Here is a 26,584-nt window from a genome sequence, read left to right as displayed (position 1 = left end):
AGGGGCGGGGCGGGAGGGAGGGGGGAGCGGCGACGCGGCCGGCGATTGGCCAGAGCGGCGGGGGGAAAGGCCGCGGCGCGCGGCGATGATGTAATGGCTTTGTGCGCGCGGCGGCGGCGCGGGGCAGCAGCGCTTCCTGCGGCTGGCGGGGCCGCGCGGGGCCTGCCCGACCCGCCGCGGCCCGGCCGGAGCGGCAGCGGTGAGCGGGCGGCGCCGCGGGCACCGCGCGGGGCACCGGCACCCCGCCCTCCCGCACCCCCGGGCTCTGCGGCTGCTCCAGCCGCTCCCGGGGCCCTCACGCGCGCGGGAACCCGGCCGGCCGTGTGTCGGCTTCCGAGCGCCGCTCGCTGGTTTAGCGCGGCCCTAGGGAGCTGGAGGAGCCGCTCCCGCCTCGGGAGGCCGCCCGCGGTATCCCCGGGTTTGGCGTGACTCTGTTGCCGCTTCGTTCCCTGCTGCACGCAGCCTAGGGCTCCGCGGGAACGCGCCCTGCCGAGCCGGGGGCAGGAGCGCCTGGGGACCCGGTGTCTCCGGTATCTGTGTCACTAGCGCGCCTTGCCGCCTTGTGCAGGAAACAGTCCTAACGAAACTGCAGGGCCTTGGTTTCTGATGGTAATCTGAGCTCGCGTAGCCGAAATTCTTGTGTTGGTGGCTATGTTGTCCTGCTTTTGTGAATTCTACAAGGATAAAGCGTGGCTGTGGTCCTTAAGCTTTTTCTAAGTTTATTTTTCAGATAAACTAAGAGTAAAAACTTAAGCTTTCATGCTTTGCTTTCTTTCTTAGGCTAAAAAAATAAACAGTTGAAGTCTTCTTTATGAAACCAATCTTCGGTCAAGTGTAACTTTTGATGTATGGTCTCTAAAGCCCCCCACTATGCCAGCAGCTACCGTAGATCATAGCCAAAGAATCTGTGAAGTTTGGGCTTGTAACTTGGATGAAGAGATGAAGAAAATTCGTCAAGTTATACGGAAGTATAACTATGTAGCTATGGTAAGTGGGTGCTTGATGTCTGTCTAGCAAATTACTGCAAAAATCATTACTTCAGCTGAGGTCAGTAAACTTCGCTCATCCTTTTACACTGAAACCATAAGAAGTCTTAATGTTGAATTAATGCTGTATGAACATCTGGATCTTTTATCTTTTTAGAAGTTAATTTTACACACAGTGCTCTTCAGCTATGATATGGTTATCGTGTTCAGGTTTCAATTCTGCTCTTGCAGGACACAGAATTTCCAGGAGTAGTTGCAAGGCCTATTGGAGAATTCAGAAGCAACGCAGACTATCAGTACCAACTCTTACGCTGCAATGTTGACTTGCTGAAAATAATTCAACTAGGACTGACGTTTATGAATGAGCAAGGAGAATACCCGCCAGGAACTTCAACTTGGCAATTTAATTTTAAATTTAACTTAACGTAAGTATTCAGTTCCTATGCTGCTAAATGTATGTTTCTGCCTTACTGAAAATGTATAAGTGCTGTAGCGACTTTTTTATCCATCTCATTGAAATACTGGAATACCGTAAATATTTAATGTAAGGAAAACATGTCAGCCAGACATGCTTTCTTCCCTCATTTCTGTGCAGTCTGTTTTACTGTTGATAATTTGGTCAAAAATGCTAAGCAGTTAAAAAAAAATGATGGAAGGCATTTTATACTTGGTGCAAGAGTTAGCTCTGTGTTTTTATGTTTAGCATTTTAGAGTGCTTCTGCCTTAATTTAGTTTAACTCATACTTGTTGTTATAGAAATCACATATTGTTTCTTTACATACTTTAAATGGAAAATACCAACACTTGAAGGAAAAAAAAGCGAAGTTACTGAAGTGACTAAAAGAGTATGTCAGATGTTATCATTGTTCTGAATTATTTTGTCTATAAAGTCTTGGTTAAAAAGCAAGCTGACTTTTACTGTATTGGAATAGTACTGTGGACTATTTCAAAATGTGATTTTTATCATTAATAAAACTTTTTAAGCATTACCCTCACTTTTACAGGGGGATCAAAAGCTTATCTGGTACTCCAATTATATCTTTAGCTGGTGTCAACCAAGTTACTAGTATCTTGATTTTGTTTTTTCTGGTGTAAACATAATTAGTCTGATAGATTTTGATGTGTTGATTATCTACTGAATTGAATACCAGTACAAGCACTTCTCACACATTTAAGCCTTGGGGTTTTTGGCAGCTGTGTTACAAGTTGAGAACTGGACAACTTTATATACATGAGTTAAGTTCATAGCCTACAAAGGAGGTTTAGAGAACAGACCTTTATTTTTTCTGCAGATGAAAAGACTTGTTTTCAAAGTAGTTGGGGTTCTTAAGAGGAAAACTGCTGCTGCCTCTCTTGATCTCTCTGCTCTTTTAAACAAGCAGTGGTGTGGATTGTCACATATCAGTTTGATCTGAGCAATCTATTAAGTCTTGTGTGAATTGTCTTCTGAAGGAAAAGTTACCGCAGATTTAATGTTTTGGTATCTCTGAACTTACCTGGCCATGTGAATGCTGGATAAAAGTTACCCAAATATACTAATCCTACTAATTGTGGGGAAAAAATAAATTGATAGCTTCCAAACTGTGATCTGTGAAGAAGGGCCTGTGCTACACTTCATTTATTTTCTGAGCTTCAAAGGTCTACTTAATATGAAACAACTGAAACCAAAAGTAGCTTTCCATCTATTTGTGTCAGATGCTACAGAGATAAGACAGCTTAGTAAGGCAAGATACAGGTAATCACCAAATTACCTTGTTACTAGTTGATGGTGGGGGTTAAAAAAAGTATAAACTTGATAAATACTGCATGAGAAATTATTTTTTTTTCACGTGGATGGACAACTTACTTATTTTTGTCTATTTCTAAACATCCTTTTGGGAAGTGGCACTGTGCCAAGTGTTCTTCTCCTAAAGCAAAACAGCTGTTTGTTGTTCCTAGAAGGTAATTTTGTGTGTGTGGTTCCAGCCAGGTCTTGTTTTAGTGTGCTTTTAAAGAGCATAAATATTTCTCTAATCATATTATGCACACTATTAGTACAGAGCAGCACCTAGAATGAAACCTCCTTTTTGTTAAATGGTGAGTTTGTTTTGGATAGGTTCTTTAATGTGCTATGTAGATAAACAGGTGTTGAGAAGCTGATGCCTCAGAGCTGGGGAACTAAAGAGCAGCTGTGCAGGAGTGAGGAAAAAAGATGTAACACATCTTGAGGATGTATGTGTATGTTTTAAAGAATGATTACTTGCTATTAGGAATAAGAAATACAGGTCTCTGACTGAATCTAATAGTTAAGTTTGATATATTGGTTGTTTTGTCTAGCTTTCTTTTGTTTTTTATTAAAATTTAAAACTGTACATTGAAGAGACTTTGTGAAGTAGTATGCTGTGGACAGTAAAATGAATTTCATTTTCTAAGTAGATTCATGTTTACTTTTTTTTCTTCATTTAATCATTCCATGTTTTTGTAATGATGACACAGATAACACTTAGGGGAGAAAATAAGCTCCGAAACATGAATTTCAGCATGAAATTCTTAAGACATTGCCAAAAAAAGAAGTTAGTGTTAAAGGGAATAAACACAGAGGTAGGAAGGGGTCAAAAAAAAGTAGAAGAATTTTTATTTCATCCTCCTAAATTTTGGGTCTAAAATAGGCTTTTAGAGTTGAAACATATCATTTAGAAAGAAAAAGTTAGGATTCCTGAATTCTAAGGTTTGGCTAGATTAATAAGTACTCAATTTCCAATTCTAGTGAAAAAAAATGTTTTTATGAACACATTTATAAACATTTACATAAGCTTAAATCACAAAAAAACTTCTGAGAAATATTACCTACAGACCTAATCAAGTACTGGGATCTGGATTGTATTTCTCATATTTCTGCAATGTAATGTGTTAGTGCTTCAACTGTTACATTTAATTTGTCACAATTTAAGTGATTTATACAGATATTTTACCAAATAAGTTCTATAGATGCACTTTCATCTATAGGCTTGCAAAAAGGGTGGTTATAGGTAGCTGAAAAAGGAGGCGGAACTAATTTTTTAATGAAGATGGTAAGAATGGAGGTGCTGGGAGTGGTGAAATGATAATGAGGGTTAAAAAAAACCTTGAAAATGGTTGGTTTTGTAATTTACCTGGAACAAAGTCAGATTATTCCTGCTCTGTGCTAAGTCTGTGGAATTAATAGCAAAAAAGTAATGTTGACTCATTGAGACTTGTAGGTTTTGGAAATTTACTTTTCCTCTCTGTTTTTAGAGAAGATATGTATGCTCAGGACTCTATTGAACTGTTGACGACGTCTGGTATCCAGTTTAAAAAGCATGAAGAAGAAGGAATTGAGACACAGTACTTTGCAGAACTGCTCATGACATCAGGAGTTGTATTGTGTGAAGGAGTCAAGTGGCTTTCCTTTCATAGGTAAATTTTGCATGTGAAGTATTTGAGGTTTCAACATCTGGTGGGTGTTTGAATTCTAGAACTATTATATTGCACATCTGCTGAGTTTAACTGCTGTGTATGTAGCTCATATCTTGGTTGGTAAGACTGAGGAATATTTCTGCTTTAAGACCTCTAACACCATTTTGTATTGGAAGAATAGAGGGCACGGGGATTTTACTGGTGTTCTTAGCTTTAGTGTTTATGCAGGAACTAGAAAAGTGTGAAGCTGAAAAACCACAAAACTGCTAAACCAGCAGGTGGTGCTGTACACGTGCGAGTAATAACAGAAACATTACTAAAAGCAAACTATTCCTAAGCACTCCTTGAGGAAATATTGTCTGTTTCATAGGAGAGAATTATCAGTGAAGAGGTCTATAAAACACTGTTAAATTTGTTGTAAATCTTCTGCTAATCTGGGCACATGAAATTACTCAGCTTGGAAGGAGTTCCTTCTTAAGCCTCGTGCATATATTTTACTCCTTATTCCATCACAGGGGTCAATCTCTCAAGTAGAAATGTTGCTGCTAAATCTCTGTGAGTCTGTCATGATACGAAAGATTTTTGAGTGTTAATAAATTTAACACTTTAAAAACATACACAGGAGTTGTTTAGCTAACTACATGCCAGAATTTTTGCAAGCAACAGTGTCTTTAAAGGCTTATGCTATGTAATGCCCTTGAGTTGGTGTCTTAAGTGCTGGCTTCTAAGGAAGTCAGCAAGATAAAGCGAATGAACAAGACTGTAGGCAAACTAGTCTCAGCTAAAACATCTGAATCTCTTATGTTGCATTGGTGGGTGGTATGTAAATGATGAAATTAGAATAAAAAATTATTTGTCCATAGGTATTAATACGTGGAAAAGAAAAAGTCACATAGAATTAGACAAGTATTTATGCAATAAACAAATGCACAAATAAGAATTGTTTTGGCAAGGAAAGTGTAACAGTAGTAGAAGGGTGCGTATAACATATTTGCAGAAGCCATGGTTTTGATTTGTTTTGTACAAAGAAGTGCTAGGCTGAGTTTCAAAGCAGCAAGGTTTAAAAGACAAGACAGTTAAACAAAGAAGGATCCTCTGAGCACAGTTGTCACTTCCATCTTCCACTTAACAGCTGTTTCAACTCACAATAAGACTCTAAAATAATGTTACTCCTGCTATCTTCTAGAATAGCATCTTGAGGAAGAATACTGTAACAAGATTGCTTTAAATTGTTTCAAAATAACTACAAAAGCCAAATTAAAACAAAATATTTTTCAGCTTCCTAAGCACAGTATTATGGGCTCTAATGTGTATGTTTGTGATTTACACTTGACTACAGTAATATGGCTTGGATGGTTCAAGAGAAGGGAAGGCAGGTTATGCATGTAAGTGGTGCCTCAGCAGAGGAATGTTATGTAGAAACAGTTTCAGCCTCAAACTGGTGTTTTTCCAATATTGCCTGGTGACTAGGGCCCACTATAAGGTATACCTGAGCAATTTCTACTCTAAGGATTCTTTCTGGAGCATAATTATATTTAGTGTATGTAAATGTATATTTAGTGTATGTATGCAATAATAATGTAATTTAGTGTATGTAATTTAGTGTATGTAAAAAAACTAATGGCTTGGTCAAAGTGTAGCACAAGCCACGTGCAATAATGCCATTTTTTACTGGTGCAGCTTATGAAGGGATTTTGAAATTGCTTTATTAATAGAAGTCCAGTTTCATCTGTGCTGAAATGAGTTTCTGTTGTGGATTTCACTGAGAGTCTTTAGAAATTATCTTAAGGCAGTTGTTCAGCAAATGTTTGTCAGACACTAATTAGTGTTTAAAGTTTTTGTGCTTTTTCAGACCTTGCTGATAGTATCTTGAGCACAAAACCCTGGAGTAAGTGGATTAAGTTCTGAGGAAACCAAAATTATGCAAAGCTATAAATGAGCATGGGTCATATAAAATGTGCCACAAAGAATAGTGAACAGCTGTTTCTGAATACATCTTTGATTGTGATTATGTTGTCAGTGGAACCTTACACAGCGGGACGCTCAGTTGAAAATTTGTTCCATTAGACTCTCCATGCAGTAGTTCTTTGACAGCTGATAAAGCTGTGCTTGGTAGTTGCTGACTCTGCTATTGCTTCTGTTTCTTTAAAATGCTTGTAGTACTATTAACTCTTAAAATTTGAGTCCCCATAGTAGCTGGGAGAAGGGAATTACTCCTTTCTCAGGGTATGAAGATATGGTTTGGTTTTAATTTACTAGTCTTTGATTTCCTTGAACTTTTATGCAGTTCATTTGTGTGCTTTTTATCTCCACATTTGATGTAGCTGCCTTGGTATCCTGACATGTTGGCAAATCTCTGGATATGCAGTTCTGTCAGATATGAGTGAAGAAATATTTGCACTGTGTACTGTAACTTCATAGACAGCTTCCTTCAAATCTTGTGTGTGTGCATGTTAAAATGTATTTGAGTTAATGAGAGAGAAGGGGGAAGCCCTGAATGTGTGATTTTTTTTTTTTTTTATTATTACAGTCAAAAGAGCTGTGATTGCTTGACAGTCTAGCCAGTTAGGAAGGAACAGCTCAAATGCTGATTTTGTGCATGTTCAACTGTCTGCTCTGCTGAAGCTTTGAGTGACCACTTGTGTGCAACTCCCTTTGTCTGCCTTTGGAGGGTCTGTGAAAACATGTTTTTTGGAAAACAAAAAACAGATGCTCTTGGGATACTGCAAGTTCCAAGCTACTGTGTTTCAATAATCATTTATGTCTAACTCATTTTAGTAAAATTTAATCTGTTGGCTCTTTTCTGTTAGGGTTATAAAATGAACTGAAGCTTTCTCAGCTCTTGCATGTTTTATTTCATAGGCTTGGTGCTTGAGTAGAATTTTGTTGATTGGCTATCTGAATTCTATCTCAATAGTAAGAGAGAGAAATAGGGTCATGTTTGATCTCTACTCTTGTCTTTTTTGCCTAGAGCTGTCCATGTTCAGTGAAAAAACAAAACAAATATCTGTGAATGCTTGTGTTGTATAGCTCCACAGATTGTGGCTTGCTTTGCTAAGCGATTTCAGGTGATTATATTAGAAATGGTGCAAGGTTTTTAAGGCAAGGAAGTCTGTGTGCTTCAACGTATAAACCAACCACTAATCACTGTTAGAGGATTAGAAAAAAACTTCTGTAATGAGCAGGTAATTACATAATTGCTCACAGTGGAGTTTCATAGCCTTCTCTTAGCATTCAGCAGTGGCCACTCTAAATTTGTTTTAGTGGATCTAGCTTAGTCTTGAGTTGGAGTGATAGTTTCTATGTCTGTAAGCTTGGATCTGCTACAATCCCCAAGTGAAAAAATGTGAAATTGTCAATCAAAATTGCTATTTTTAATTGTCTGCTCCCTCTCAATATGAATAGTAAAGGAATGTTGACTTTTCTTTAAGTATTTCCTTCTTTAAAGAAATTAGACGTGTTTGAGGGCATATGTTTTCTATTATTTTTATTAATGCACTTTTGTTTTAAGACAAGTCAAACATTTTTTGAAGAGGAGTAGCACAAATACATTTTTTTCACTTTAATATGACTGTTACATTTGAGCCTTGAGGATGATCAGTGTCAGGAATTCATTGAGTTAATATACTGTAGGCTCTGAAGGAGTAAGTCTCCATAATCCTGAACAGTGTTTTTTGCATCTTTTTGAACAGCCTTTTTTGTTGATGTGGCTTTTTCTTTTCTTCTTCTACAGAGAGCTTTATGCTGATATGGGCTTTTCCATCACTTCCCTCCCCCTTCAAATGATCTAATAAAATTAGACTTCCAAGTTACTGTTTTGCCAAGTTTACTACAGTTTTTACTTTGTAAGAGTCAACTGAAATCCTTATTTATCTTTGGCTCCTTTGCTCCCTGGCCAGGGGCTGTTGCTATGGAGATTGGAGGGTGGCCAGCACAGCTTCAAAGTACCAGATGCAGCACAGGATTTGTTCAACATAAAATTAATGCTTAGAGCACTGGAAACTCCCATAGGAGATCTGCAATAGTCTATAGATATTGTATATCTTGTATTAATGGACTTGTAGCAAACAATCAATTTATCCCCAGTATGTTGAAGGTTTTTCTACTCTGTCTTGAAACTCATAGTATAAAGATGACAGAGATAATCTTATTGTATACAAAAGGTTCGAGAAGTGAAGTTACATTGAGTGTGCAAGCTGAAGTTTTGAGCCTACATCAGAAGTCACCACTTTTTGTGGATCCTAAACATCTGCAGGATCAGTGGTATAGTGCTTATAAGTGATTTGTCTTTTCTATTGCTGATCTCAAAGATAAAGATCCTGGCCAGTATTTACCAACATGAAAAATTCTTGGTTTTGCGTATGACCCTTGTGTAATCAAGAATGAACAAAAGTCATGGAAATTTGGAGTCTGTGGGGGCCACCTGCTTACTTGAATCATCCCTCAGCTCTATGCTAAGGTTCTTTAAATAGTAAAACTGAAAAAGACTTCAGTAGAGGCAGCCCTGTTGTGTGTTTTCATCTTCTTTGTTAGTGCAGGCATATTTTAAATTGTATGTCAGTAAAATCTAGGAACTGATCTGGTTCAATGGAAACTTAACATGGAAGAGCAAGTATCACTCCTCCGTTTAGTTTTGTGCATTAGCAGTTCTGCAACTACAAGGGATCAGAACAGCTGAGTTTCATGGTCAGATCATGAATAATCTGGTTTGTAATCACTGCCCTCCTAGGAAAAAGCATAACTTGTCATCCCTGCTTTTTGTTGTGGTGTTCAGTCCTGCTTTATTACCTGATAACTGTCTTTCCTGTACTTAACCCTCTTGTTTCTTCTCATAACTATTTGCAAAAGTATGTGGTTTCCCCATTAGTGCCACACCTCATTCCTATGTCCTCTTTAATCAATCAAGCTATGGAGGAGGAAGCCTTCCCAAGCTCTTTTCTCTACCATGTGCATACTATAATAACCCCATTTCTTCTGACAAATAAGCACTGCTCAGTTACTTTGCTGCCTCCTGCAAACTCTACATGTACACAAAAAAATGTTTCCAGCTTACTCCGTCATTGCCTCCAGAAAGAGTAATGGTCCAGAAGCTATTAAACTTTTTAGTTGTTTGTGTGCTGATTTAATTGGAAAAGTTGAAAGACAATTCCTCTTCTTTGTTGCTGAGGGTTACACTTGCCTCCAGGCATAAACATGCATTGGCTCTGGAAACTCATTAATCTTTTGGATTTTTAGAACTGTAGAAGTCTCTGTCTCAATTTGTAGTGAGAGACTTCAGTCTATGTGAAAGAAAACAGCTTAGGAGTCTTTCTGGTGGAAATTCTTGTTATCAGATGAAGACCCAGCAGCTCTACCTTATTTTGGGAGTTAGACAAACTCCTGTAGGCAGATCTTGCATCTTCACTTGGCCTCATTCAGACTAAATTAAAATGTTTTCTCTGGAATCTGCAATGGGGCCATTTATATTGAAGTTCAGTTTTTTTCATAGAAGTTGGTCTTAATTGCATTGAATTTAAGCAGAATATCAGCAGAATATTCTGTCAGTGTGCAGTGAAGTCTTGAAGTGAGAAGGATGCTACTAAGTTACTTACTTATATTGTTTTTGTTATTAATTTTCAGTGGATATGACTTTGGCTATCTAATCAAGATCCTGACCAACTCCAATTTACCTGAGGAAGAGCTGGACTTCTTTGAGATACTGCGATTGTTTTTCCCTGTCATCTATGATGTAAAATATCTCATGAAGAGTTGCAAAAATCTGAAGGTAAGTAGTCTGTTAATGGTTTGGAACAAATTTTGCATTTGGAGACAGATCATGTTTAAAAATACTTTCTCTATTTTTATTGTCTACTTTTGCTCTTATGGTGCATATTAAGCATTGTTGTCTCAAGCTTTACATATCTAATATTAAAGACATTGTTAGAAGCCAGCAAGAGCACAAGTCAATTTTTATAACTGCTTACCAGTTAAAAATATCATGGTGAAACTGTATTTACAGTACTTGGTTGATAGATGATAAACTCGTGTTTGGAATTAATACTTCATTTCCTTAGGGATAAGAATTGATGTGTCATTGTGCAGTCCACTAAAGAGCTGCAGTCATCTAGGCAGAGGTAATTTCAAGAACATGATGTGGAAGTGTCTTGGGAAGAGAAATGAAGAATGTTTAAGATGGCCCCATAAGCAAAGATAAACAACAACATATGTTCAGGGACAATGTGACTTCTAGGAAAAAAAATTAACTAGAAGCTAATCTCATGTCAGGCCAGCAGGGCTAATTGGCTTACTCTATCAGGCATAATATTTGGATACCTTATTGGACTGGAGAATGAGTGGGAACTGGAGCTAAGTGTGTGAAAGGGAAGACAGCAAGTGAAAGAAAGATTAACTAAAGGCACTGTTAACAGTTTTACTTGCCAAAGAGCTGTTAAGAGTCTGGACTACTGCTGGAGTGGGCTGCATCACTCTTCTGAGGCAATTGATGATTTGTTGCTTTTATGGAAAGTAATTTAATTCTCTAGGATTTCTTAATGAAAAACTGCAGGAAGAAGAGAATACATCAAATCCTAACTATGGAATGCTTGCCAGTTCATTGTGCTGAACTACTGATCTGTGTGCTGTTTATAGTCTTCTGTTTCTTTCTGAGATGAACTAGCAGAGTATGTCACTTTGAGCAGTAGTGTAGTTTTGTGGAAAGTAAATTGTGTGAATCCTTTGTTAATCAAATTAATGTTGAAAATTTAGATCACCCAGTTCGTAAGAAAAATATACTTACCTGTGTTCATATAGAATTGTTACTGGTATATCATCTGGGCAAATGGCTGTGTATTAGGGAACATTTTAGAAACACTTCTTCTCCAAAGAGACCAGGAGTAAAAAATTTAAATGCTTCTAAATTTCAAGAGTCTTAAGTTAGGGGTGAGGGGAACCCGCCCTAAAAAGTCCTCACTTTTGCACTCCCAGTGAAGCAAAGTAGAGCATCTGGTGCCTATCTGGTGACACACTTTGCAAGAACAGAATGTATATTCCAAATTTAGTGACATAGAAAAGGTGACAAATTGATGTTCCATGTCAGTATTCAGAGGTGACATTCCCAGTGGGCTTGGGAAAGAGGATATTGTAGTTTCTGGCATTATTAAGGCATAGTTGTGTGTAACCTGTATTGTTTAGAGACACTAAGATTTTTTTGGAAGACAAGAAAAACTTTCACAGGTCTTGTTTTGGCAAAGCATAAGAACAAGGGTGATTTTTTTTTTTTTTCAGAGCTGAGCATGTAGGTCAGCTTTTCTGCAGACTGATAGTGACAGCAGGGGAAGGGAAATGGACTATCTTATCCCTCCAAATTTACCAGTGGTGAAATGATGGTGGACTTGAACTGTACTGAGAGAAGCTGCCTGAAGCAAATTACTAAACATTTAGTGTTGTACCTCTAAAAATGCATGTGCTGTCTCCTAATATGTGTCACCTTTGATCTTCATTAAATTGCAGTGAATTGAACAGCTGTGCAGTTGTCTTTTATTGACTTGTCTAAGTTATTTTTTTATACGATAGTCACTGATCTGCTGTAGGTCCCCCACTCTCTGCCCCCACACACTCAAAAAAGATTCTTGGCATTGGAAAGAGAAATAGGCTTCAGAACTGGAAATCTGATGCCTTTTTTTGGTGGAATTAAGTACTCTGAATTTGCAGTCTGTTATTATGACTCTACTGGCCTGCAGATTGAGAGTTGACTCGAGATATTAATGTGTTATAGGTTAAACTCTTGCTTACAGTCTAAAAGGCTTATTTATGTAGACCTAGTTGGAAACTTGCTTTTATTTCAGGGTTTTATACAGAACAATAAGCTCTGTGACTGTGTCGTGAAATGCACGTTTGAAGTAGATTTGCTGTTGACCATGGTGGTGTGATTATGTAAATTATTCTGTGGCCTTTTTCATGGAAGGTTGATACTCTGAAAATTTGGGAAGAATTTGTCCTTCTCCAAGAGTGAAGCATGCCTATCTGGAGTGCAAAATTCTTACCTGAATCTCATTAGTCTAATAATTTTCTGCTCTGGTTCCATCCAGGACAGGGTGAATTTTTGCTCCCGGGATGGGGCATGGAGGTTATTCGGTGACACCTTTCATCATTTTCTGGGCATGAGGGAAGGGCTTGCTTCCCAGGTCACAGTAGTGTGGTGGAGGGAGCAGTCAGGTGTTTCTGTTGGTGGGCAATAATGTTTCTCTTGTATACTCTATCATTAGTATTGTTGCTATTTTTGTTGGATTTCTTATCTCACTGCTGTTTTCCAGTAAATAGCTCATATCTCAACCTGTGTTCTTCACTTTTTGTGCCTCCAGTTCTCCTCTCCAGTCTGGCACAGGAGAGGGCAGGGAGAGGGGTGAGTGAGCGAGTGTAGTTTGGAGTGGTTTTAGTGGAAGTAGTCACTTGGAGAATACATTCCTAAACCATGACAGCCTTACTTGGCACCCAGTGTGGGGCATGAATGATTGAGATCTGATCAGAATGGATTGGAAACAAATTTCATCTAAGCATTTGTCCTATTAGATTATTAGATCATTAGATTCGGAGCCAATGGTCACAATGTTGCTTGGTCTATTTGTGTGAGTGTGGTACCTCAGCCTGTATATGTTTCTATAGATGTACTATGTGCCCATGAGGGTGCTCTTTTTCAGATTAGGAATTCTTTGTTGATGTATGTTGATTGTATGAACTCGAGTCATGTTTATGACATGATAACATCAAGGGCAGTGAGGATCATTTGGGATATTGGGTGTATTCAGTGCTACTCTCCTACCCTTACCTTGAGTACTACCTCTGGCAGTCCATTGCTAATCATACCTAGTCTGTGTGGAGAACAGGGGAGGATAGATTTCCCCAGTTTTTCACTACCTTTTTCTCCTTCGGGCCTGTTAGAATAGCTTTTGAGAATTTTTTGTTTCCTTTTGATGTTAAGGGAAACATATTCTTGCTGCTATGTCGAAACTACACCATGTTTCGAGTCAGTACAGTCAACACTGTGTCTAGAATCAGGACAGAGATTTCTGGGAAGGTTAATCAGAGATCTGTCTGGGATGATAGTCATGAATAGTATGGAATGTGGGATAAAATGGGCCATTTTTTGAGAAAAATGTATCCTCCAATGTTTTGCTAGTATAACTACAGGACCTTGATAAAGTGACAGAATATTTGCAAGAATAATGCTGTGGCAACTCTATAAAAAATCAATTTACTGAAGTGTGCTGGGCCCTGGCTACTCTGGACACAGTCCAGTGCTAGACAGAACCCTTAGGGGAAGAGGAAGAAAGCAGATCAACAGGTGCTGTGACTACTCAAATTACAGCCAAACTGGAAGACTAACTCATGCCAGTAACAGTCACACCTACACAGAAGAAGAAATCCAGGACCAAATCAGTTTACACAGTGAGGGATAAAGAGGAAGTAGAGCTCTCACAAAAGGAGGAGGCAGGACCAGAGATAATCACGCAATTCCTATCCCTGGGTGAGCTAAGTGGAAGGATTTCAGCCACCAGTCATGAAAGCCCTGGATGAGCTGGCTGCTCTGATGCTGGAATATCATGGCCCACAATATGAAACTAGATGGTAGTGAAACCAAGCAACTGGTATCCCTGTCCTGGTGGGGATTTGGGAAGAAGACAGAAACTCTTAGCCTCTGGCGGTGATTCCTGTCAAGTGTGAGAGAAAGGTATTCTCTCATGGATGATCTAGTGGTGTGCCCAAGCAGATGCAAGGCCTTAGAGAAAGATGTCCAGTGCCTGGGAGAATTAGTTGTGCTGGAGGTGATCTGTAAGGATTCAAATAACAAGAAGTCCCCCATAGATCCAGATAAGGTCCATTGTACACAATCCATATGGCAGAAATTTTTATGGAGTTGTCATTCACCAACTCCTTGGTGTTGATGTCAATGGAAGAATGAGAGAAAAACAGTCCTTCAAGGTGACAGATTCCAGTAATAGATCTCTCTTTTCCTCCTTACCAACCTGCTCCTTGGCTGTGGAAAGACTGTCCAAGACTCCAGACAGATTTAAAAGACTCAAGAAAACTGGAGAGATGTCCCATGCCCTACCAGTATGGACCAGAGTCTTTGCTATCGAGATATATGGCGGCTCTGTGTATCCTTGGCATAGATTACCGCAGAACACAAAAGGGCATTGTTGGGCTTTTGGGATAGCTACTGTGGAGACAGAGGAAATTAGACAGCTGAATATAACTTGCCTTGTTTTTCAGAGGACCCTTCTGCTTTGGGACTGCTGAGGGTCAAAGAACAACCAATCTCTGCCACAGCAGTGCGCTGTCGACAAAACTGCACTGAACGGGTACTCCATGACCTCCATCTGTGAGATGATTTGTGAACTAGAGAGCCAGGGAGTCAGCAAGACCTGCTCACCCTTTAATAATCCTATATGGCCTAGTGACAGTGGATTTTCATGGCCTGAATGAAGTCACACCACCACTATGTGTCACTATGCAGATATGCTAGAACTGGCATAGTCAAAGGCATAGTCAAAGGCAGCAAAGTGGTACCACCACTGATACTGTTAATGCATTTTTTTTCCCATTTCTCTGGCAGCAGAGTGCAGGCCACAGTTTGCCTTCACCTGGAGGGAGCACCCAGTACACCTGGGACCGACTGTCTCAGGAGAGGAAACAAAGCCCCATCATTTGCCATGGACCGATCCAGACTGCAGGGGAAAAGGGCGAGGCTCCAGAAGACTTGCAGCACATAGATGATGTTGTATGGGGGAACATGGCAGAGGAAGTTTTTGAGAAAGGGGACAAATTAATTCAGATCATCTTGAAGGCTGCCATAAAGCAAAGTCAGGTCAAGGGAACCGCCCAGGATATTCAGCTTTCAGGAGGAACATGGCAAGATGGATGTTGTTAGATTCCAGTTGATGTGGTCAGTGGCATAGCATCTAGATCCCCACCAACCAGCAAGAAAGGAACACAGGCTTTCCTGGGTGCTGTGGAATTTTGGAGGACGTATATCTCAGATTACAATGAAATTATAAATCCTCAATATCAAGTGGCCCAGGTGAAGAATGATTTGCAGTGGGGTCCTGAACAAAAGCAAGCTTTTGAACAAATCAAATGGGAGATGGTTCATCCAGTAGCACTTGGGCCAGTCTGGTGGCAAGATGTGAAGTATGTGCTCTACATGGCTGCTGGGGAGAATGGCCTTCTTGGAGCCTCTGTCAGAGGGTACCTGGAGAGACTTGAGGCTGACCTCTGGGTTCTGGAGTTGAGGGTACAAAGGATCTGGAGCCTACTATGCCCCAGTTAAAGCAGAGATCCTGGTATTTATGGAGGGGGTTTGAGCTCCCTCAGAAGAGATTGGCACCCAAGCACAGCTCCTTTTGGCACCCCAGCTACCAGTGCTGGTCTGGGTGCTTGAAGGGAAAGTGCCTTCCACACATCATGCCAGTGATGTCGTGTGCAGTAAGTGGACTGTGCTGATTTCAAAAATAGCTTTATACACACCTGGGCCAAAGAGCACAGTATGAAGTGGGTGTATCATATTCCCTATTGTGCACCAGCCTCTGGGAAAATTAGACAGTACAATTGACTGTTAAAAACATGGCAAGGAATTGGTGGTGGAACTTTCTAACAGTGGGTTCCACATTAAGCAGAAGCAATCTGCTTAGTTAACACCTGAGCTGGTCTTGTCCAATAAAAACCTCCACATAGCATAGAAGGGGATAAATCCCATTGTGCATATGAGCAACATGTTAGGGAGAACAGTTTGGATTACTCCTGCCTCAAGCAAAGGCAGACCCATTTGAGATTGTTTTTACTCAAGGACCTGGGTACCTGGAATGTACCCAGGGTACATTCCCCACAGAGAGGTGGGGAGATATGATGATGTGTACTTCAAGGGGATTTGCTGTTTGGGTAAGAACAGTTTGTAATGTTGAATTGTACAATACTGGTTGCTGGATGCCATAACTGCTGTGGCCAGTGAGTATGGAGTGGTCCACGTATATCACTCATGATCTCCTAATGCAGCTTGCAACGAGCTGACAGCACACCAGCCCTCCTGCCCTGGAAGACATCTAGGATAAATAAAACCCACAGTAATGAACTAAATTAACAGACATCTCAGAGGGAAGGCCATTGACTGTTGAAATTATACCTGTACTTGTGTGTGTGAATATATGTATATATAGTTGGATGTTACAAGATTTGGACATGACATAGCATAGAATAAGAAATGGATAATGTCCTGGTTCCAGCCAGGAGATGGTGAATTTTTTCATTAGCCAGGATGAGTTATGGAGGTTATTAACATGGAGGTTATTCTGTGACACCTCACATCATTTTCTGGGCGTGGGGGAAGGGCTCACTTCTGCGTCAGTGTAGTGTGATGGAGGCAGTGATCAGGTATTGTTAGGTGTTTTTCTGCTGCTCAAGACAGACTGAAACTAGCAATAGCAATAGTAGGTTTTCTTGTTAGTTTGTGGGTGTTACTTGGGAATGTTATTATTGAAGCTTTCATCTTTTTAAACAAAAACCGGGACCCAAACATGTTGCTGTAAGATTAACAGGAATTTTCATAATGTTTGATCTGATTTTCAGTTTGGACTCCTTTGTAGCTCCATGAGTTTTAATTTTGACTGTTATGCTTCTGCCTCTTATTGCCTTAGCTCCTGTATGTGAAAGAATTTAAGATTGCACGGGAAGGTGAACTCTAGGCATTCTTTATTTAGAAGCATTGCCTCTGTGCAACATTTTTACCTTTTGATGCTTATTGCAGCACTAAAGGTTCTGTCTTTTTTTTCTTTTTAATCTTTCTAGGTCTTTAAGAATGTGCATGTGCCTTAGTCTTGCCAGAGCTTTATAGCTTACTGAATTAATAAAAGTCTTTGTACAATCATGTGCTCACAGCATTAAAAGATTCCGGTTACAGTAGTACATGTCTGTCCTTCAGCTGATCAGTGTTATCTATGTAAAACCAAACCAAATTTTGACAACTTTGCTCTCACACGTAGAAGCTATTACTGTTTTGGAGAGGACACTAAAATGTTGTTTATTTAGTCACTTTGCAGTTAAGGAGATAATTTTTCACGTAAGTTTATTGAGAAGAAAATTTCATTCAAAACTGGAGAAGTTTTACCTTTTAGAGAAGATAGATTTGCAGCTTTGGTGTGTTCTCTACAGCCTTATAGTCTGTCCTTTTAAAGCACCGTATCAATAGTCATTGTGAAGGAATTGTTAAGTAATGACATCTGGTTACTGGAGAAGCTGGAACATAAGGTGTATTAGTCTTGTTGGTTGCAGTACTACTTTATTTAGTCAGTACTGACAGAGAATATTAATCCTGTTTGATACAGAAAGTTTGATTCTCCTGGTATCCATTTATCTAGTATAATGATTGTTTCAGCTACTGTGCAGATATTAAAATATTCCTGAGGTTGTATGGCCTGTGAAACAGATTTTCCCAAATATACCTACTCCATATTCTAATTTAACTTCTCAGCATTTAACAAAAATGTTTTGTTTTTTCAGGGTGGGTTACAAGAAGTGGCTGAGCAGTTAGAGCTGGAAAGGATAGGTCCACAGCACCAGGCAGGGTCCGATTCTCTACTCACAGGAATGGCCTTTTTCAAAATGAGAGAAGTAAGTGGACATACTGTTTGATTTCCATAATAATGCGCTGTGATAGTCACATGGAATTGCTGATTCTGATAAGTCTGTGGTATTTTAACGAGGTGTCTGAAGGGCTTCAGGGGTCAATCCTTTCTTGACAAAAATGAGACCACCTGTATTTTTCCCCAGGTAAGTGTGAACCAGCCTTACTGACTCCTTGCTTTGCTGCTGTGAGTGAATATTTCTTCCCAATTCCAGCCTAGGCCTACTTCTGGATTTTTTTGTGAAGTTTTGTTTTGGGGTTTTTTTCTTCACCTGTGTTGCAGGGTGCCTTTTTTTAGGTGACTGCTGCAGTGATTTATGAACTGCTGAAGGCAGACTCCTTTCTGGGTGACTGTACTCAAGTCAAATTTTTTTTTTTAGAACTTTTGCTCAGTGTAATATCCAGCTGGTGTGTACTGCTGCTGGTGGCAGGCTGAGAGGTGGGGAAGGAGTGTTGCTGAACCACTTCTAGCTAAACTTTCAGGCTAGAGGTATGTTAAATAATCCCTTCCAGGCTGCTTTGGAGAATTTCCATGCATTTCTTTTTCCTTGCCATTGAGCAAAGCACAGTCTAAGGTTCTGAAGGTCAGTTAATTCAAGGTTTACAGCAAGGACAGTCAGGCCTTACAGGCTTCACATTTCCTTGCTACTTGTCTGCATATAACAGGAAAATACTAGGATATTTTGTATTAGCAGAACAATCAAATGTTGAACAGGCCCCTTCTGGAAAGCAGTTGCACTGAACAAATGCCAGTGCATCAGAATATGGCATTCTTCCAGCAATTCAATGTAATTTACTGTGTCAAAACAGATGTCAATATCAAACCTCATCATTTAATCATGTTAAGTACTATATGCTGAAGTCTACCTTCTGGAATCCAGCCTTCTTGAATGAAGGAGAAAATGACCACGAGATTGTGACAATTATTCGTGACACAGCAGCTGAAAGAGTGATGGCTTAAGCTGGTTTGCTCATCCTAGCACACTGTTCTGCTTCTGCTGGAAATGTTGCAGTTGGCAAGCGGGTCATGGGCTAGAGATGCAATAAAAAGGATTTTGTTTCTGGTATGATCCAAGGCCAGTGCAACTACCTGCTGTCTTCCTGGTATTGTGGAACTTCCACTCTTGAATTTGAAGATCCAAAGAAAATGAAGGGAAGCATATAATAATCATGCTTAAGATGCAGCCTTTCAAGTGAGTTTTCTAGAGTAAAGTTCCCAAACCCATGATAGTTTCTTTAATGAGATGCAGTTTGTGTTAGATGGCAAACTAGCTGGTTGAATTTATTTACTAAAAGCTTTTACCAGAAGTAGAAATCTGAGGGTTTTTTAGTGCAACACACTTGCTTAAGCCAATAGACATAGACTGATAATGAATTTTTTCCCCAGTACTTAAATACTCTTTGCAAATACAGCATTTCTGAATAAGAACATAGTATTAAACAGAGAAAAATGCATTTAATGTAGATTTTTAAAGCTTTTCATCAGAGTTCAGTGTTTAAAAATGTATTTCTGAGTAAAAACACTTCATAGTGCTTTTTAAGACACAGAATTTTGTTACTAATTGCTGTGAAAGAGATGCAACTTGCTTGCAGGGGGAAGTTTTGACCTGTGTGATATATACAGGTCTCCGTGTTTAGATTGTGTATTGCATCTATTCTGTTCCTGCATACTTCTGCCTATTTTAGATTTCTGATATTGATGATGACTCAGAATGTGAACCACTGGGGTGTCCAGGATTGCTGTGAAGGTTTTAGGGTGAAAAATGTTAATGTATGTGTGTCTTCTTATTTTTGCAAGATAATTTGTGATTTTCTGCTTGAAAACCCATCTAAAAGGCAGAGTATTAGAATATCATGGGCTATATTTTCTCGTCCACTAAAAGGTTCCACTTGCAATTTAGACTTGTAATATGTAAATGCAATCTTGGTACAAAATTTTGCTGTTCCTCATTAAATGAAGTCCCTCTTTGTGAGGAGCTGAAAATGCATCTTCCTGCATTTCTCTAAACTCTGGTTTTGTGCTCATACTTCCCACCCCCAAACCTATATAATATAAATCAGGACATCTCTATTCCAAGATAGAGTATGGTGAAAACTCCACACTGAGGAGAGGTAAGGGAATGGGCACTGATGATGGATGCTAAGCATATGCCTGTTGTAAGAAGCACCACAGAAATCAGATGGAAAAATCTCTTTGTTGTTCATGCAGATATGTGAGTGATGACTAATAACACAAAATTACGAAAACATTGCATTTGGCCATTTAATTGGGAGAGGTGCACAGGAAGACTGATTGTATGTCTTGACAGATTTAAATAGTTGTGTCATATAGCACATTGTGATAATGTGTTGAGATTAAGGGTCTTATTATACTAATTATATCATCTTTTGCACCTTGGGATTTGATATCTTATTTAAAAAGGAAGTAATTTTAAAGCCTATTTACAGTTCTATTGAAACTGAACCTTTTCTTTTGCAGTAATTCATGTCTCTTCACTTTTTAGATGTTCTTTGAAGATCACATTGACGATGCCAAATATTGTGGCCACTTATATGGTCTTGGTTCGGGGTCATCTTATGTACAGAATGGCACAGGAAATGCTTATGAAGAAGAAGCCAACAAACAGTCATGACATGAAATGAAAGGCCGTCTTTTTGACATGCTTGTACATAGGTTTTATCTCTGGTTGAACCCCTTGGACAATTAAGGCTTTTTCCCCCCTTTCTCAGCACACTATCTTTTCTGCCTTTCTATGTACTAAACTTGACTATTCGTATCACAGATTTTGATCTTAATATTGATACGTAAAATTTTCTGGGTTACATTTTGGCCTCTTAACAAGCCCATTTGTAAAGAAGCATGTATAGGATCAGTGTGGCAGAGAGAAGGGGAAAGTTGAATCATAATGAATATTCTGGTAAACTTGCCTACATCATTCTTCTAGTTTTTTGTCTTTCCCCACCCTTCTCTAAATTAATTGGCTTTGATTATAACTAACTTCCCCCTTCACATCTATTCTTTCCAGTAAGTATGCAGGCGTTTTAGCTATTCAAGATTGTGGACCATCAGATTTGCACTTTAGAGAGCGATTCTGACTCAGATCCTCTGTTTTATTTGAAGTTTGTTTTGGTTTTTTCTCTTGCCCTCAGCTAGAAAACAATCATCTGCCAAGTTCAGCAGCTTCAAGCTGTATTTTCTTGGTATCTCAACCCACACAACGGGACTTATTTGCTGCATAATCTATGTTTGTTAAAGCAAAACAAACTACTGAAATCATAGTAATTGCTCTTACTTTACTAGTGTTTGGTCATCTTCCAACACATCCTGCACATGTCAACTACTTGTTGGCCTGCTGCTTTAAGACTGCTCTGTGATGGGGGAAAGAGGCTTGAAAAAACAGCTTTACACCCTTCAGGAGAAGGAACAGCTATGACTTTAGCCTTTTTGCCATTAAGCTGAGAGTTGAAGGATAATGGAAAAGTAGGAGTCTTGTAATGGCACATTTCCCGTGATTAACCTCGTGGCTTTTATCCTAGTAATGTACACCTCAGATATTTTTTATGAAGTCATATTTATTATGTACTTGATTTCATGAATTTTGTAAGTCAGTTTAGTTGAAGATGAACCCCAAAGATCTGAAAAATACTATTTAATTGAATTACTGAATTAGAACGACAATTAAATCATGCCTTTTTGTAGTTGTTACAGATGTTACAGATATTTGTTGTAAGACAACAAAATATAAATAACTTCCAGCTAATAAAGTTACCTGAGGAGTGTAATGCTAGTTTATTTTTGAGTATATCTTACAGTATATTTTAGATATATTGTTTTCAAGGACCCTAAGGTATGTTCTTAACTCTGCATAGCATGTATACAGAGCAGTTGTGCAGGAAGGATTTTTGGTATTGAATAGCTAAATACTAGCCTGGAATGATGGAATGTGTGACGTTGTGTGTCTGTGCGTGTATGCGCGTACGTGTGTTTGACACAGAAATCAATGGCAGAAAAATCTCCAGATGTTCACCAATTACCCTGTTTTATCTTGTACTTAAAAGCAAAAAAATCAAACACCTTTTTCTCATTTAATTATGATGATGTAACTGGGCGGTCCTTTTTAAACAAGTAATTTGCATAACAGAGGGTATTTGTTTTTAAAGCTTTTGTAAATAAAGGCCTAAGAAATGTTTTCTTACATAACAACAGACTGGTGGTTTTGTTGCAAAATTTTTCCTGGAATGCGATTATTTAGTCAGTTCAGCTCTGTTTTGTTAGGCATGATAGTTCTTTTCTACATACTGATATAGAGTGATCTAACTTGCTACTCACTGACTGATTTTACATTCAGAGCAGAATTTGGGTTCATGGGTTTCCAGTCATTTAATTCCTGAGATCCTCTTCCTGAGATGGAAGAGGGATGATTGCAATTTACTTCTGAGGCATCCTAATCCCATTGGAACTTTCATACCATTATGTATTACACGATGGTGACTTGTTTTAACTTCAGTTGTCTTTGGCTTTAAGATTGTGAAAGTGAAAGCAGGATGAATTTTTACTGTGGCCTCCAGGGTTTGCACAGACATGGAATGAAGAGCCCCTGAAGTTTGATGCATTTGCTTTAAAGCAGTAGCTTTGCCTAAAGCATATGGATACAGCTATCTGGTTAACTTGAGCAGAATGACTCTTCGAAGGACTTTAATGGGTTTTTGTTTTGAAGTAGGTTTTTAATCGACGATCAGAGTTTTAGAGTCTTCTGAATGTGTGCTTATAGTAAAAGTTCTAGTGCCGTGGGGATTTGCTTTTGAAGTGACTGCTGAGCATCCCACATGCTGTGCTGTGCTTTTCTTTGCTTCCTGTCATAGAATCATGGAATGGTTTGGGTTGAAAGGAACCTTAAAGATAATCTAGTTCCAACCCTCCTGCCATGGAGAGGGACACCTTCCGCTAGACCAGTATTTGACTTCAAATAATTCTACTCTTCAGTTTTCTTCCAGCAACAAAAGCATTTCTCAAAAGTCACTGGTCAGCATGAAAACAGATTATGCTTTATTCTCTGAGAGAAGCCCTGGTCTGATCACTGTGATCTGTCTGTTGAGAGTTGATTGCAGCTGGGGAGACATCTGTGCATCATCCATTTCCTTGGCAAAATTAGATTTAGTTTCCATTAAGGAGTGATTTAACTTGTGAATTGTAGAGATTATGAAAAAAGCAATTTCTTACATGTAGGACCATTATGTGTAAACTTCAGAGCCTGAAATCTGTCTCCAAAGTGGCCAGCTTTAATTGCTTTTGCTAAAATTAATGTGCAGGCATAGTTCCAGCTGTCTAGTCATGCACCTTTTTGTTCAGAGACAAAAAATCCTCTTTCTAGGCCTCTGCTTTTCCCAATCTATTTAAAATACACTGTTGTTGAGTAGGTTTGTCAGGAGAAATGCAGTATCACAACCTGTTATATTTGATCTTTCTATTTTTAATCCCCTTGTATTTTTGGCTTCTGGAGTCAGATGAGTGTTCCAGGAACCTTATGTTCTCTGTCACTATTTTTTTTTTTAATATATATATAATTTTTATTTTAAGCATTTAGTTCCTTTGCTCATTAAAACTAGGCAAGAAGCATCCTTGAAGTGGAGGAATATAGGTCTGGAACACATTCAGAGTATTTAAGGCTTTTTCCCACATGAATTTGCTGATGACCTATAAACTCTGACATCCAAGAAATTTCTCTTAACTTATCTGACTGGTTACTCCATGCTCAAGAATGTTTCATTCCCTTACTCTGAAAATCCAAGAAAAATACCAGGAAGCCTGCATTCATGAGCAAGGTGCTTCTGATTCAACTCAAAACATGCAAAGGTGGAAGCAGAATATTATTGTCTGGAATAAGGAAGATTTATCCTTGGTGGAGGAATATCAGATTAGGAATGTAAAAACAAACTGGACGTAAAGAAGTTTGTTTTAAATTCCCAAGTGGTTTTTCAACCTTGAATTAACTAATAACTCACTTAAACAATATGCACTGAAAGAAAACACTCCAATCCTGAAGCAGTTTTTAGAACTTCACTGGAAGTTTAATAATCACATGTCAATTGATTTAGGGTGGTGTGGGTTCATTGCAGTTTATTAACCTGTAAAATAATTAAGTGAAATTTCAAATAAAACAAGACTTATCAAAATCTTTATTTTATTCCACCATGTCAGTTATGGCAAAGAAAGCTGAAAGCCTCCAGTAGAATTGTGGATATTTGCCTAACTACTTTAAATTGTTGACTTTGAACAAAATCTCACAAAGACTAAATCCCAATTTTTACATAGAGTAAAATCAGTTATATCTGTTTACTTTTCTGTTCTTACCATGAAGTTATTTTCTTGGTATTTCTTATGTTTAGTGAAAATAAAATAAAGTAAAATAAAACAATCTGCCATGAACCTTGACTGGTTCATGGCAGATTGTTTTATTTCCCTCTTCCATGAGGGTACATATTTGGTGTTTATTTCCCTCTTGCACACAGGTAGTGAAATGAGGATGATTCTCCTGCATTATTTTAGCAGTCTTGGGTTGGGAATAAATCTGCACATTCATGCCAACTGTGATTTCTGCAGAGGCTGGTGTTGTCCTTCTGGCAGCACAGATGATATACTACTTCCTGCCTCTGTTGGACAATTGTCTTGCCCAAGAGTGCTCTTTCACGTGAGAAGGACACTTGCCTCAGTTAACTGTGTTGGATGTGAGGAAGAGCTGGAGAAAAGGGAAGTCTTTTGCCTTCTCTCTGTACCAGGTGATACAGAGAGAAGGCAAAAGGTTTGCAGCAGATGAACTTTTTAAACTGCATTACAAAAAACGTGCTTTCTTTTTTGTAGGACAGTGAATCAGAGCTGAGGTGGCATTGGCAATACCCTTTCTATACTTCTCATTATATAATAAATGAGCTTGGCAAGCTCCCTGTTTCCTTCATTCTTGTCCCTCTGCATGCTCTGGGGAATAGTTGTAGTATCTATGATAGTGTTTTATATGAAGCTGCTGATTTTTACTATTATATCTATTTGAAATAGCAGCCCATTAAATCTCTCGATGTGATGGAGAAAATAACTGGAAACAACTTCCTGTTGTTCAGGCTGTAACTGTGTGTGTGTTGTCTATTTTTGCCTTTATAACAGGAGCTCTTTCTGAAGTGAACTAAGAAATAATCTATTTTCAGATCTAAAAAAAAAAAAAGGAAAGTGACTTCATGAAGTGATGACTGTCAGGAAGTGTTGGGCCTGTTCCAGTTATGCCAATCAGTTAAACTGTGAGCATGCAGAGGGGGAGAGGGGAGATGGCTCATGGCACATCTTCCAACTGCTGCACTCAAACTATTGGGACCATCTGCTTGAGATTACAGTGATGTAGGATGAAGGATGTGATCAAATGCCTCAAATAATGGATTTTGGAGTTACTGAGTTACTGTATTTCAGTGATAAGTGACAACTTGGAGAAATGAAGGAATTACCTATTTAGAATCAACTTTGGGAGGGAGAATAATAAAGAACCTAAGTAGCAATTGTACGTTTCACATTTAACACTTTCAATCTGGACTGCTACGAAAGAGAAGAGAGAAAGAAAGATGGTACAAAATTTAAAGAAGGAACAATTGAAAAACTGCTGAGGGAACATGGCAAGGTTATGTCAGGTGTCACTTGCTCAAAGCTTCATCCCAGAAGGCTGTTGCTTTTGCCATCCTACTACAAAGCCACTGATACGCAGGTGATAGATGCAGGAGAAGTAGCAATAGAGACATCCCACCATCCCCACTGCATAGCAGCACATTCTTTTTTTTTTAAATCTTGTTTTGAATGAGAATGTTTGTATGGTTCAATACCAGTATTTTTGGAAGGGTTTTAAAAACAGGATGAGCTTGGACCATATACTGCACATTATGTCTGAACTGGTAGAGGTAAATCTACTTTCATCTTTACGTAACTGTTCCTGCAATTTTAGAGGTCCCTGAGCCAACAGTCTCACTCCACTCTGCACAGGAGGTGGATCCAGCACTTTCCTAAGGAAGACTGTTAGGAAAGGGAAAAGTCAGGCAGCTCTAAAGAATCCAGCCTGGTAGGGAGTGGAGAACCCTCATGAAGCAAAGCTGCTGTGGGTGATAATCCTGGTTAGTAGGCATTGTTCTTGTACCTTCTCACTTCTATAAAGTGTAAGGGGTTTAAGACACCCCCATCTCTCCCCCTTTTCTGGGGGACAAAACACCTTTTTGACCAGCAGGTCAAAGGAGGGTAAGTCTGTCTCCTCTGACAGCATAAAGGCACAGAGTGTATCACCCATGAGAGATTATAAAAGAACTGGTTCCAGTGTCAGTGCATTGTGAGGTGAACCTTGGAGAAGGGAAACACACCTATAAAAATCCAAAACTCCTGGTGAAGGAGTGAGGGGGGGACATTTACAGCAACTATGTTATTAGTGAAGCCCTAGTAGAGATGATGGTCTGCTGTTCAGGTACATCATCAGTAAAACTGTTAGTAGTGTGTCAATGACTACTACATACA

The 26,584-nt window shown here is 39.0% G+C and overlaps 1 protein-coding gene across 2 annotated transcripts; it reads left to right on the top strand.

Annotated features, from left to right (window-relative positions):
- Window positions 1-43: 43 nt before the first annotated feature.
- CNOT7 (CCR4-NOT transcription complex subunit 7) lies at window positions 44-22,255 on the top strand. Of its 2 annotated transcripts, none has more exons than XM_030271160.4 (7): window positions 44-199; window positions 781-987; window positions 1,218-1,411; window positions 4,239-4,400; window positions 10,020-10,164; window positions 17,928-18,038; window positions 20,556-22,255. In XM_030271160.4, exons 2-7 carry the CDS (start codon window positions 871-873, stop codon window positions 20,682-20,684), a joined length of 858 nt encoding a protein of 285 aa, XP_030127020.1. In that variant the 5' UTR covers window positions 44-199; window positions 781-870; the 3' UTR covers window positions 20,685-22,255. The 2 variants fall into 2 exon arrangements, with proteins under 2 accessions (XP_030127020.1, XP_030127021.1); XM_030271161.4 differs by lacking the exon at window positions 44-199 and adding an exon at window positions 229-609.
- Window positions 22,256-26,584: the final 4,329 nt, after the last annotated feature.

The sequence above is a fragment of the Taeniopygia guttata genome, chromosome 4, assembly GCF_048771995.1.
Source record: "Taeniopygia guttata chromosome 4, bTaeGut7.mat, whole genome shotgun sequence".
In the NCBI taxonomy this organism is placed as follows: Eukaryota; Metazoa; Chordata; class Aves; order Passeriformes; family Estrildidae; genus Taeniopygia; species Taeniopygia guttata.
Note: the sequence above shows the minus strand (reverse complement) of the source record. Positions and strands in the feature narration are given on the sequence as shown.

Bases quoted from the DNA above. Each gene is read 5' to 3' on its own strand.
- CNOT7 (XM_030271160.4), top strand. From the start codon at position 871: ATGCCAGCAGCTACCGTAGATCATAGCCAAAGAATCTGTGAAGTTTGG. The intron at 988-1,217 runs GTAAGTGGGTGC...CTGCTCTTGCAG, and splicing joins AGTATAACTATGTAGCTATG to GACACAGAATTTCCAGGAGT. The intron at 4,401-10,019 runs GTAAATTTTGCA...ATTAATTTTCAG, and splicing joins AAGTGGCTTTCCTTTCATAG to TGGATATGACTTTGGCTATC.